This window comes from Neoarius graeffei, chromosome 11 (genome assembly GCF_027579695.1).
Source record: "Neoarius graeffei isolate fNeoGra1 chromosome 11, fNeoGra1.pri, whole genome shotgun sequence".
Taxonomy (NCBI): Eukaryota; Metazoa; Chordata; class Actinopteri; order Siluriformes; family Ariidae; genus Neoarius; species Neoarius graeffei.
This window is the reverse complement of record NC_083579.1, coordinates 71,296,593-71,308,940: the sequence shown is the minus strand read 5'-3', so window position 1 is coordinate 71,308,940 and position 12,348 is coordinate 71,296,593. Positions and strand designations below refer to the sequence as shown.

Genomic DNA, 12,348 nt, shown 5'->3' with positions numbered 1-12,348 from the left:
AGCTTGCCTGTGACCCTGTAGAAGGATAAAGCGGCTAGAGATAATGAGATGAGATCTACGAACTGCAGACAAACATGTCTGAAATGGGCCAAAAGCTGATCCTTGTGTGTTAAAATGCCCATGGACATCAGATGGGGAGAAGAAGGGGACCAAAACACCACGCTCTACATCAATCTACAGTTGGGTCCAAAAGTCTTGGAAAGTCTTTTCTAATTTACTGCAACAATTTCCATTACAAATTACATCACACCACTGACAGCAACTTGAGTGAAAATTTGAATCTTTGAAATATTTACATGGATTTCAATGTTTTAGTACAACCCCGATTCCAAAAAAGTTGGGACAAAGTACAAATTGTAAATAAAAATAGAATGCAATAATTTACAAATCTCAAAAACTGATATTGTATTCACAATAGAACATAGACAACATATCAAATGTCGAAAGTGAGACATTTTGAAATTTCATGCCAAATATTGGCTCATTTGAAATTTCATGACAGCAACACATCTCAAAAAAGTTGGGACGGGGCAATAAGAGGCTGGAAAAGTTAAAGGTACAAAAAAGGAACAGCTGGAGGACCAAATTGCAACTCATTAGGTCAACTGGCAATAGGTCATTAACATGACTGGGTATAAAAAGAGCATCTTGGAGTGGCAGCGGCTCTCAGAAGTAAAGATGGGAAGAGGATCACCAATCCCCCTAATTCTGCGCCGACAAATAGTGGAGCAATATCAGAAAGGAGTTCGACAGTGTAAAATTGCAAAGAGTTTGAACATATCATCATCTACAGTGCATAATATCATCAAAAGATTCAGAGGATCTGGAAGAATCTCTGTGCGTAAGGGTCAAGGCCGGAAAACCACACTGGGTGCCCGTGATCTTCGGGCCCTTAGACGGCACTGCATCACATACAGGCATGCTTCTGTATTGGAAATCACAAAATGGGCTCAGGAATATTTCCAGAGAACATTATCTGTGAACACAATTCACCGTGCCATCCGCCATTGCCAGCTAAAACGCTATAGTACAAAGAAGAAGCCGTATCTAAACATGATCCAGAAGCGCAGACGTCTTCTCTGGGCCAAGGCTCATTTAAAATGGACTGTGGCAAAGTGGAAAACTGTTCTGTGGTCAGACGAATCAAAATTTGAAGTTCTTTATGGAAATCAGGGACGCCATGTCATTCGGACTAAAGAGGAGAAGGACGACCCAAGTTGTTATCAGCACTCAGTTCAGAAGCCTGCATCTCTGATGGTATGGGGTTGCATTAGTGCGTGTGGCATGGGCAGCTTACACATCTGGAAAGACACCATCAATGCTGAAAGGTATATCCAGGTTCTAGAGCAACATATGCTCCCATCCAGACGACGTCTCTTTCAGGGAAGACCTTGCATTTTCCAACATGACAATGCCAAACCACATACTGCATCAATTACAGCATCATGGCTGCGTAGAAGAAGGGTCCGGGTACTGAACTGGCCAGCCTGCAGTCCAGATCTTTCACCCATAGAAAACATTTGGCGCATCATAAAACGGAAGATACGACAAAAACGACCTAAGACAGTTGAGCAACTAGAATCCTACATTAGACAAGAATGGGTTAACATTCCTATCCCTAAACTTGAGCAACTTGTCTCCTCAGTCCCCAGATGTTTACAGACTGTTGTAAAGAGAAAAGGGGATGTCTCACAGTGGTAAACATGGCCTTGTCCCAACTTTGAGATGTGTTGTTGTCATGAAATTTAAAATCACCTAATTTTTCTCTTTAAATGATACATTTTCTCAGTTTAAACATTTGATATGTCATCTATGTTCTATTCTGAATAAAATATGGAATTTTGAAACTTCCACATCATTGCATTCCGTTTTTATTTACAATTTGTACTTTGTCCCAACTTTTTTGGAATCGGGGTTGTATTTGCTGCATCCTTTTCTGCTTTAACGACAGTGTGCACTCGACCTGGCATGGACTCTACAAGTTTGTGCAAAACCTGACAATCCATTTTAGATCAAATCCATCAGAGTGTCGTCTCAACATGTGCTTCAGTAGAAGAGATTAGATAGGAGGAAAAGCTAACCTTTTGTACAAAGCAGTTAACATGGTCAATATCGCCAATTTGCTTACACCGAAATAGGGACCTAGCAAATATTAAATATCCATGATGTAAACTTGGTTTTAAAGACCCACTGACAGTCATTTCGTATTAATTTTTAAACAAACAATATATGACTCCAAAGATAAATTCTGGTTTTAATTCTTGGTTTAACTGTCCGTTTTAAACATCAGAAGTAATTTTAAATTTCGCGCAGGGAGATTGACCTGGAGATGAACTGGGCTCATTCAGAGATGCCGGAAGTGACGTCACATCAGTGTGTCGTTTTTGTTTACAAGTCACTATGTTGGTTCAGTTCTCACAAGTCTTGTGATATTGAGCTGTGGTTTTGTTGTGATTTCCTTGGGTGAAAAAGTTAAATGGCGTCTAACCGAAAAGGGATTATACGTGTGGCTTACGGGTGTTCTAACACCACGTCGGAAGGAGTGAAACTCCATTCCTTTCCTTGGAAAAAACACCCTGAAATAGCAAAAGAGTGGGAAAGAAACGTTTCCAAAACACGTGCGAACTGGAAGTCAACAAAATGGTCACGTCTCTGTTCAGCACATTTCGAGGAGCACTGTTTCACTTTGTCGTCCAGAACTCGAAGAACGTTTGATCCAACTTATCCACTGGTGTTGGAGGAGTCAGCTGTGCCGACGTTGTTTGACAGGCCCGGGCCGAATCAATCTGTCAAAAGAGAAACAGATGACAGCAGACCCCCCGAAGGGGCGGTCAAAAAGCGAAAGTCCGGTGGTGCCTTTGCCAAAAGAGAACGAGCCAGGGTACGTGGCTATGTGTTGTTGTTATTCAATACATGTATGTTGTTTAAAATTTGTTGTAACATCACAAATGCGTCTTATACCATTGCATATTACTTATCAATAGGCCAAAGCAGCTAATACCAGTAATGTACAACAACTGAAAGGCCAATACCTTGTTTCATATATTTAGTTAGGATAATATACATGATATATGTGTGGAGTGATAGATATAAAATGTCATCCGGCATGTTTTGAAAGTTTGTGAACCCTTTAGAGTTTTTGATATTTCTGCATAAATATGACCTAAACTTCTGGTAGCTACTGTATCTAACATGATCTAACAGGAGCTTAGACATGATGTTTTTTGGAGTGGGACCAATAGTGTGACGTGACCAGGACCATATGTTTAAGACATTATGCTGTTTAAACAGAATCTTTAATAGACGTGAGGGCAGACAATCTCGATAGCTTCCCTGCTTCATGTTTTATTTTCATGCAATCCAGAACGACATGCACTGATGTGACGTCACTCGCCCTAGCGGCAAAAACGGGCAAATGGCTCATGGCGCTTGTAGAAGCCGGGGCAAAAAACACAAAATCGGCTCTGAAATTCTTGATTTTCTACAAAGACGACCCTTTATTCAAGTTGAGTTTTGGATATTTTATTTCACAATACAGCAATAAAATAATAAATATACATATTACGTGGTGTAAAAAGTTGTGTCAGTGGGTCTTTAAATATTAAAAAAGGGGGGAGAGAGAGAGAGACAAACAAACAAACAAACAAACAAACCAACCCAACCTGATTTTCAGTGTAGCCTCAGACGTTTGGCCCTCACTGGATATGTAATCCAACTGCTGTTTGCTGGTGGATAATTAGTGCTTCCTCGCTTATAAATCACTCAGATAACTGATTATTCAAATTTATTCTATCCACAGTCACTGGATATAAAGCAACCGCGTGCTCTGATTGGCTCCTCGACGAGGATATCAGCTCATCAGGGTCTCTGCACATTTCTGACCAGCAAAAATAATACTTTTTAAGACCATTTTAAGACCACTGAGTATAAAAAATAAGACCACTACCGCGGAACAAATACGTACAGTAAAAAAAAAAAAAAAGCACACTCTAGGTTAAGTTCAAAGCATTTTTTTTTATAAAAAATGTGCATCTTCAGTTTACAAAACAGAACATTAGCTGCCTTCTCGATATTTTAATAGTAGGGTACTGCTGTAAACAAACAGTGAGGAAACAAATTGATCTTCAGTTAACAAAACAGAACATTAACTGCTTTCTCAATATTTTAATAGTAGGGTACTGCCATGAACAAACAGTGAGGAAGCAAGGAAGTTTGACTACTGATCGAACTGCCTCTGGGGACTGTTGTTGCCCGACTAGCAGCATAGTGCATATGCTTTACCCCTTTCGAGTGAGCGTCAAGGGCTTTACAGCCCATTGTTGTTAACTTGATGTCTTTCCGACATACCTTACATCTCGCTTCATATTCTGAAGTTGCTGTTGTTAGCCAACTTTTGTATTTTGGCTCCTCAAGCCACTTGTTACTAAACTTACACTTCCCCATCTCCGCTCATGTTCAAGTTCAACCACTTCTTCCTCGTCTGCTCTACTCTCAATGGTTCTACTACCAGTGTTGGGCACGTTACTTTCAAAAAGTAATTATAGTTACTAGTTACTTTTCCCAAAAAGTAACTGAGTTAGTAACGGAGTTACGAGTTAGTAACGGAGTTACTTTGTCATAAAAGTAACTAATTACCAGAGAAAGTAATTATTCCGTTACATTTTGTTCCCCCTCAAAAAAAAAAAATCATTCAATTAGTGTAATCATAATAAAAGTGAATGTTAAATGTGTTTAATGACTGAAATGGACACTTAACAGAACCAATTAGTAACGTTATCTACACTATATTAATATTTTTGTGGGACAATGTGAGAAGACATCCATCAAATGTAATATATTTCTGTAGTTATTAAAATTGTTACTAATTACTGGCCACTGACGAGGACAAACGCTTTGTTCCTCGACATAATGTGCATTGCACGTAAACACTCTTGCCTTTTATTTCAAGTAATGAAAAGTAATGGCTGTATTTCCAGTGTGAAAGCGCAGTGCTGGGCTGACCGCTCGCCATCGCTGTGGCTTCCGATTGAAAGAGCGCGCAGTAGTGCAGTAGGCGTGGCCTACCTACGTATGTTGTCCAAATCTACTCTGATTGGCTTACTGTGCCGTTGTCTCGCGTCTCCCCGCCCCACACTAAAGCAGAGTAAAGAAAGGCTGAGCGAGCAGCGTGCCAGATGAGAACAGCTTTAATAAAGTAACGCAGAGCATTTTATTGTAAGTAACGGGAACGGCGTTATAACGATGTAAAAAGTAATTAGTTAGATTACTCGTTACTAAAAAAAGTAACGCCGTTAGTAACGCCGTTTATTTCTAACGCCGTTATTCCCATCACTGTCTACTACATGGATAAAAGAACACACTGCCCCCAGTGGCGTGGTTCCTGCGCTATTAGAACTAGTGCTAGACACACAACGGCTCTTGTGCTACTTGTTCAGCATCTTGATAACAAACGACGCTGGTTGAATAAATAACGTTAGCGCGGAAAAAAAAATCCAGACATATGTTTTTTTTTTTTTCATTTACCGTAGGCTACCCGGATGAAATTTAATACCTCCCATGTGAAATTTAATACCATAGCTCAAAAAATAGCGAAATATAATGCTTTTTAAGACCTTAAAAAACACACATTAAAAATAAGACTTTTTAAGACTTTTTAAGGATCCGCGGAGACCCTGCATACCGTGAGTAGAGAAAAACAAAACCATGGCGCACATTAAATCAGAAAACAAACAAAAATATGGAATAAAAAGAAGTATTTGATAGTAAGAACATTTTTTTCCCTCTCTCTCTCTCTCTCTCTCAAGAATGATCATCGGTGCATTTTTCACAAATTGCTCCTGTCATTTTGCCGGTCTGTTTACATTCTAAGCTGAAATGATTTTGTCGGACGTTTTGTACAACGTTTTTATTTATCAAAGTTGCAAAATAAATAATTTAATTAATTTAAAAAAAATAAATAAAAGCTTCATTTCTCAAAATCCCATGAATGCGGATGGAATAGAACAATTATTCCACTCAATCTTGTCGTACAGTACATGGCGCTATGCACCTCGTCGGCTGTCAGCTCACGTACGACTTGATTTCGTGGAATAACTTAATTATCCTTAAGCTTCATACAACATAAAGGCCCCCCATTTAAACTATACACACAATGTAATCTCGGAGCTAAACCGCAAAATGTATAAAAGTTAAGAGCATTTAAAGGAGAACTGAAGGCAAATTTTTTTAAATCAAAATTCTATTTCTCATTTTATTAGTAAATACAGGAATACACTTCTGACAGCTATTTTGTCGCTGCTATAGCAAGTAATGAGCGTTTGAAATATGCTCTGTAATACATCAGTCCATATGTCGAAGCAATGGGCGTAAACGAGATTCGTTGAGACCTGTGCGAGACACCGTAGGACGGGAGTAAAACGTACAGCGGAAATCAAAGTGACCGACATCTGCCAACGTTGTCAAAAGACGCTCTTTCGAATGCTGACGGAAGTTTTCCCCGTGTCTGAAATCGCTCCCTACTCACTATATAGGGCACTATATAGTGAGGACGCCATTTTGTAGTGCTGTCCGAAACCTTAGTGAGGATTATTACAACCTATATAGTGCACTCAAAGTATCCCATCACGAAAAGTAGTGTACAACCAATGGTCACTAACCAAAGCAATATCATGCATTGCGGTCGCGCTGAAAGAAATCAAATTAAGTCTCAAATTTGATTTAATAAAAGGCAGCGGCAAAGAAGAAAGTATTCAGCCTTTATTTAAAAGAACTGAAAGCTGCAGGTACTTTGTATCGATTAATGTAGGAAATGTGCTCAGTGTAATATGGATTTATCACAAAAACACATGCATGCATTTATTATTTTGAAAACCCACCCGCCGACTGATCTGGCACGTTTTAATTGTGCGACAGTAATGATGTAAATACCAGCATGACGGAGTAGTGTCCTAAAGCGTTTTTTTTTTTTTCATTTAACCAATGGTTTTAAGTTGTATGGAATAATCTCCATCAATGATGAAGCTGGCAAATCTCGAAATTAATCTAAATTGGAATGATATGGCGATCTGGCCGCTGTGTAAACAGTTTTCAAAATGGTGGCGCTGACACTTCACGTTTGAAGTCTCGCACAAGTCTCGTGAAGATCACGCGGATAAGCGACGCCTGCCGTGGACCAAACGAACTAAATTCAACGTGGCTAAAAACCAAAAAGGCCGCTAAGTGTAATATAATATGCCAATACGAGTCACGATATAAGGTTACTAAAACCGAAAACGTAATTGAATAACATGTTAATTAAGAAATAAAGCAAGTTTAAAAATGACTTCAGTTCTCCTTTAACAGATCAGAGCTTGACATTAACAGTAGTCCGACTGTCCGGGACAACCAAATGTTTGGTCCGGACAAGTCAAATCCACATCTGCCTGTCTGACAGGACAAATTGAATATTTGTCAAAAGTCACCATTTTTATCGTAATTATTCAAGAGTTACATCAATAAAGTACCAATAAAACTAGTTCAATCCCCTCAGTGATCCGGCCGTGTTACCGTTTATGAAATTCCGGGGAAGCCGAATACAGCAGGCGTGTGTGTAAAAATAACCATGTCATAATATCTAATTATTGATTATTCGACTTTGAGTTCATAGAAATGATCAAATACCTCAATAAAATATCTGTAGTGAATCTTTATTTCATTTGGACATTCATTGTATTTTTCTTCTGTATGATTCACATTAACCATCACAAACGTCGCAAAATATTTGGCGGGTATTTTACGACAGTGCCGAATTCGCTTCCAGCTTGTTTTCATTCACAACGTGATTCTGTCCCCCTTATCATGTCCAACTTGTTGTCTTTCAGTTTCATTTCTTGAAATTAATTTACACTTCAAGTTTTACTGGATTAACCACGATTCAAGTTTATTTCCTCCAGAAGTTTTGAATTTGGGTTAGCAGAAATATTGTTCAATTTTGAGTTTTATTGAAATATCATTAAAACATAACGATCATCATAACTATACTTGCTATTTGATAAAACTTTGTTCACCGCTTTCCTTTCACTGAACTAGTAAATACAGAGACACAAAAAGGTTATGGTCAGGACAAGGGAAAGATCTTGCTGCGCGGGTTAAAAAGTTAACGGTGAGCCGTGCAGATGATGTAATAGCGTCTGAACGCAGTACCTTGTCTGTTTTCCTGCGTGAGGGTCATCATGCTCCCGTCCTCAGCCAGTCCCTCCTCGAGGTGTGCCAGGATCTGTTCACAGAGCACACTAGTTTCAGAGCAGGATAATTACCGCACAGACATTAGGACTGGAAAATTCTGGACTCGCTCACTTTTTGACAGATGCTTCTCATGCTGTGCAAGCGGTCCAGACACTCCTGGGGCTTGTTTAAGTACTGAGGCAGTTCAGCATGCAGCACACGCATGGAGAATGGCACCATCGAACCTGAACGACCACGAACAGAGCACAGTCAAGTAAAGTACAAAACACACAAGACTTCAGTCATTCCCTTTCACCTCGGGATGCACCATAATGGATCAAATCAACACTTATTTGTCTCCTTTGCAATCCTACGCTCGGCTCTACTCTGAGAGGATCAAGAACAATTAGATATTAATAATGCAGACATTACACTACAGAGTATGGCCGTGTGTATAACGAAGCGACTTATTTTTCCACCCTTTTTACTTAAGCTCAAATTAGGATAGGTTTTCATTTAACAGGGATGAGAGTGGGTGGTCACCAAAAAAAGCAGAAAACAAGATGACGCCCGAAGCCGGGGGTCTGGGAGGGATACCCCCCCAGGAAAATTTTGAAAAATAAGGCCTTACAAACCACTTTTCCTGCAATCTGAGCTGTAGTAGATTAAAAAAAAAAAAATTATTTATATATTTATATATATATATATATATATATATATATATGTTGTCTTTTTTATATATTTACATGAAAATATGTTTCAAATCAATAGGAGTATTGTTTGAATTCAAGATAAAATCACATTCTACATTCAAGGGTATGGTTATAATTCATGATCAACAAAAACGACAAACTAAATTCACATTAAACTTAAGTTTTATTAATTATCAAAATGTTCATATATTAAATAAAATTTCTTAGGGTGACTGACCTTTTCTCCCTATGTCCTCATTAGTTGCATATGATTTCTTCAAAAAGTCTTTGGAAATATTTAAGTTTTCAAAACTGTCAGCATTAATTCAGATTGACTGACTATCTATCATATACATGTTCAATGTACTAAATCAAACGAATGCTAAGTTTATGGGATAATGTCTATGTACACTTTATACAATTATTTATAGTTCACAGTCACTTCTCATTTTCATTTAATAATTTCGACGACTTCTTCAGCTTTTTGGCCAAAGACAAGACCTTGGTCAGTCCTCTCTGTTTTTTATACCAGCATTGATTTCACGTGCCTTCGCTTCGTCTCGCTTGTCAATTGTATTCGGCGTTTTGAGTAAAAAAGCCGATACGAAAGAGAAACGTATTTTTGAAGAGCAGCGACGATGACCATGTGCAAGTTTCGATAAAATAGAACAGATGCGGGTACTTTTGTAAGAACTGTTATGATTGGCTTTTGTTCTCTCTCACACTCTTGTAAGAACTGTTATGATTGGCTTTTGTTCTCTCCCACACTCTTGTAAGAACTGTTATGATTGGCTTTTGTTCTCTCTTGCACTTTTGTAAGAACTGTTATGATTGGCTTTTGTTCTCTCTCGCACTCTTGTAAGAACTGTTATGATTGGCTATCATGCTCTCGCCAGCGATGTTTTAGCCAATTACATTGTAGATAACACGTATTCTACCGCGAGACTTAGCGAGACTAAAGATGGCGAAAATGTAAACATGTAACATCGTCATACGCTTGAGTATCACGAAGGAACATACCCCAAGCCCCCCAATGAAAAAAAAAAAAAAAATCTCAACGGATTTGGCATAATATCGATTTTCGCTCAGAAAAAGCGGAAATCCGCCGAAAAGCGGAAAACTCTCATCCCTGATTTAAATTTATTATTTTTGCATAGTCAGATGTCTTTTTTTTTTCTGAACACAATTTCACATTTTTATAAAAGCTTTATTGTATGTGTTTATATGTATATATTCTCACACACCCAAATTTTAGATTATAAATGTACCTATGTAGTATTATTAATGATTTTTTCCCCCTCAATTCAAGATCCTTTTTAGTCACAAAAGTAAGACTTTAGTTTTGTATTTATATGATACATAAATCTATATACATTCCATACAATGAATGAATTATACAAACTCTTGTGGTTACCAGAGGACCAGCCCCCCTACTGTAACCCTAGCTATGTAATCGGCGAGAGGCTGAGGGCTACAGAAACGGAGATCAGCGCCGCCTAATGCGCCGTATGGTACAGGAAGGACTTTCGACTTGTATACATTCAAATGTATAAATCGGTGTCAAAATTACATATTAAGTGTAGTTCACGCTGCATGATGCATAGAAAACATACACCGGTAAATAAATAAAAGTTTTCAATTCAGCCATAAACAAATTACACTTCCAGCTCCAACACTTCCTGAAGCTTCACTGTTGAGGGTGAAAATAAAATCAGTGCAATAAATACGCAAAAGAAAATTTGCGCATCATATTAAACAAGTTGTCTCAAAAAAAAAAAAAAAAATCAGGAACCAATAGGAATATAATGAGCAAATATATCAAAATCCAAATACGCTCGATTCAGATAAGTATTGGTGAAACAGAAATCCCCACTTATATTAAAGGGCTGATGACACGAACATGACTCTATGCAATTTCTTAAATAAACTATACAACATGGCAAACATGTTAGATTTCTGTTATAATTACGTGAAAAGAAGCTGTTGTTACGTGAATATCCAACTTTTAATTGCACAGCGCAAGAAAACTGGGTCCGTGGCTCGCGGCCAAGCAGTGATGTCAGCGGAAGAACATGCTGCGGTTCACTGGCTGTTCTACTCTGGTTCGATAATCGTTTGAGTAGGGTGCGCACATCCAAAAACTCTTTGCAGGTGCCAGACAAAAATGTCAGACAATAAAAGAAAATAGGTCTGCACACTGCTGGATACGCTCCAAAAAATAAACTTTATTTAATTAAAACAAGCAACGTTTCGATCATCCTGGATCTTCATCAGGCATATAGGTAACAGGAAGAGGCTGTGGCCTATATCACATGACCCTACTCTACACCCGCCCAGGCAAGGCACCCAAAGGTGCCAATCAATTAGACAGACAGGTGTCTTAACCTGTACCAGTCATACAAAAGGCAAAACCAAAAAACATTTGCAAGTTTGAAAGATTAAAAAGATGTGAATATAGTACACCAACATATAAAATACATATCACATGAAAATCAATTACAAAAAAGGTTTTAAATGAAAAGAAGCTGCTGTTTTGCGTGAAAAGAAGCTGTTGTTACGCGAATATCCAACTTTTAATTGCACAGTGCAAGAAAATTGGGTCCGTGGCTCGCGGCCAAGCAGTGATGTCAGCGGAAGAACACGCTGCGGTTCTACTCTGGTTCGACTCAATGGAAATGGCGCATGAAAACGCCAGTGAACTCTCTAGTGCTAGCTCTTCCTCTTCTGGGAGTCTAGAATTGTGTTGTGAGTGGGATAGATCGGAAGAATCTAGTGATGACGAACACGGGTGCATCCAACCGTACAGGTTTGAACCTGTTACTGTGCACCAATCTGAGAGCGACTCCGACTCCGAGATGGACAGCGGACAGGCAGACAGCCCAGCATTGACGAACACCACAAGGTTGGATAACAAGGATTGGTAGGTCAACCCGTATTTGTTCAAAATGTTACGGAATCAATATTTTAACATTGTGTATTGTTGTCTTGCATGTGTAAACACTGCTTATATCATGTAAGCCGTATGCTACACTGAATACATAGTTCCTAATGGAGCATGCAAACGGCTAACATAATAAGCTTACGACTACGCCTGATCCGTGATACATTTAGGATAACATTGGCAGGCATGTCTTCTAGTTTATGGCTTCTTAGTTTTATCCTTGAATGAAGCAAAATATCCAGGCGACTGCTGGATCCGGCGTAGCTACTATTAGACCCCCTCCGGAATACTGTAGGCACTCCTGATGGTAGCAGCACAAGTTTGTGCTGAACTGAACACCCAAGAGATTCTTTTAAGCTGGGAAGGGTGTCAAAACAATCCAAATCGAAGTGTTCAGAGCACAGGACGGATGTTGGTGAGGGCTCCCACTTGTCACGAGTGCGCCTGACTTGCTTCACCCGCTTCGCATGCAGCTCGGGATCTCTGGGAAACTTGAATAAACTTACCCCATCC

General features: G+C 38.9%; 1 protein-coding gene across 1 annotated transcript in view; it reads right to left on the bottom strand.

Moving 5' to 3' along the window:
• trappc12 (trafficking protein particle complex subunit 12) overlaps window positions 1-12,348 on the bottom strand; it is a 124,038-nt gene that overhangs the window by 31,732 nt on the left and 79,958 nt on the right. The window contains exons 6-7 of the mRNA XM_060934689.1: window positions 8,335-8,447; window positions 8,182-8,254 (exon numbers count right to left, since the gene is read on the bottom strand). Coding sequence (XP_060790672.1) covers window positions 8,182-8,254; window positions 8,335-8,447 — 186 coding nt within the window. The remainder of the gene's footprint in view (window positions 1-8,181; window positions 8,255-8,334; window positions 8,448-12,348) is intronic.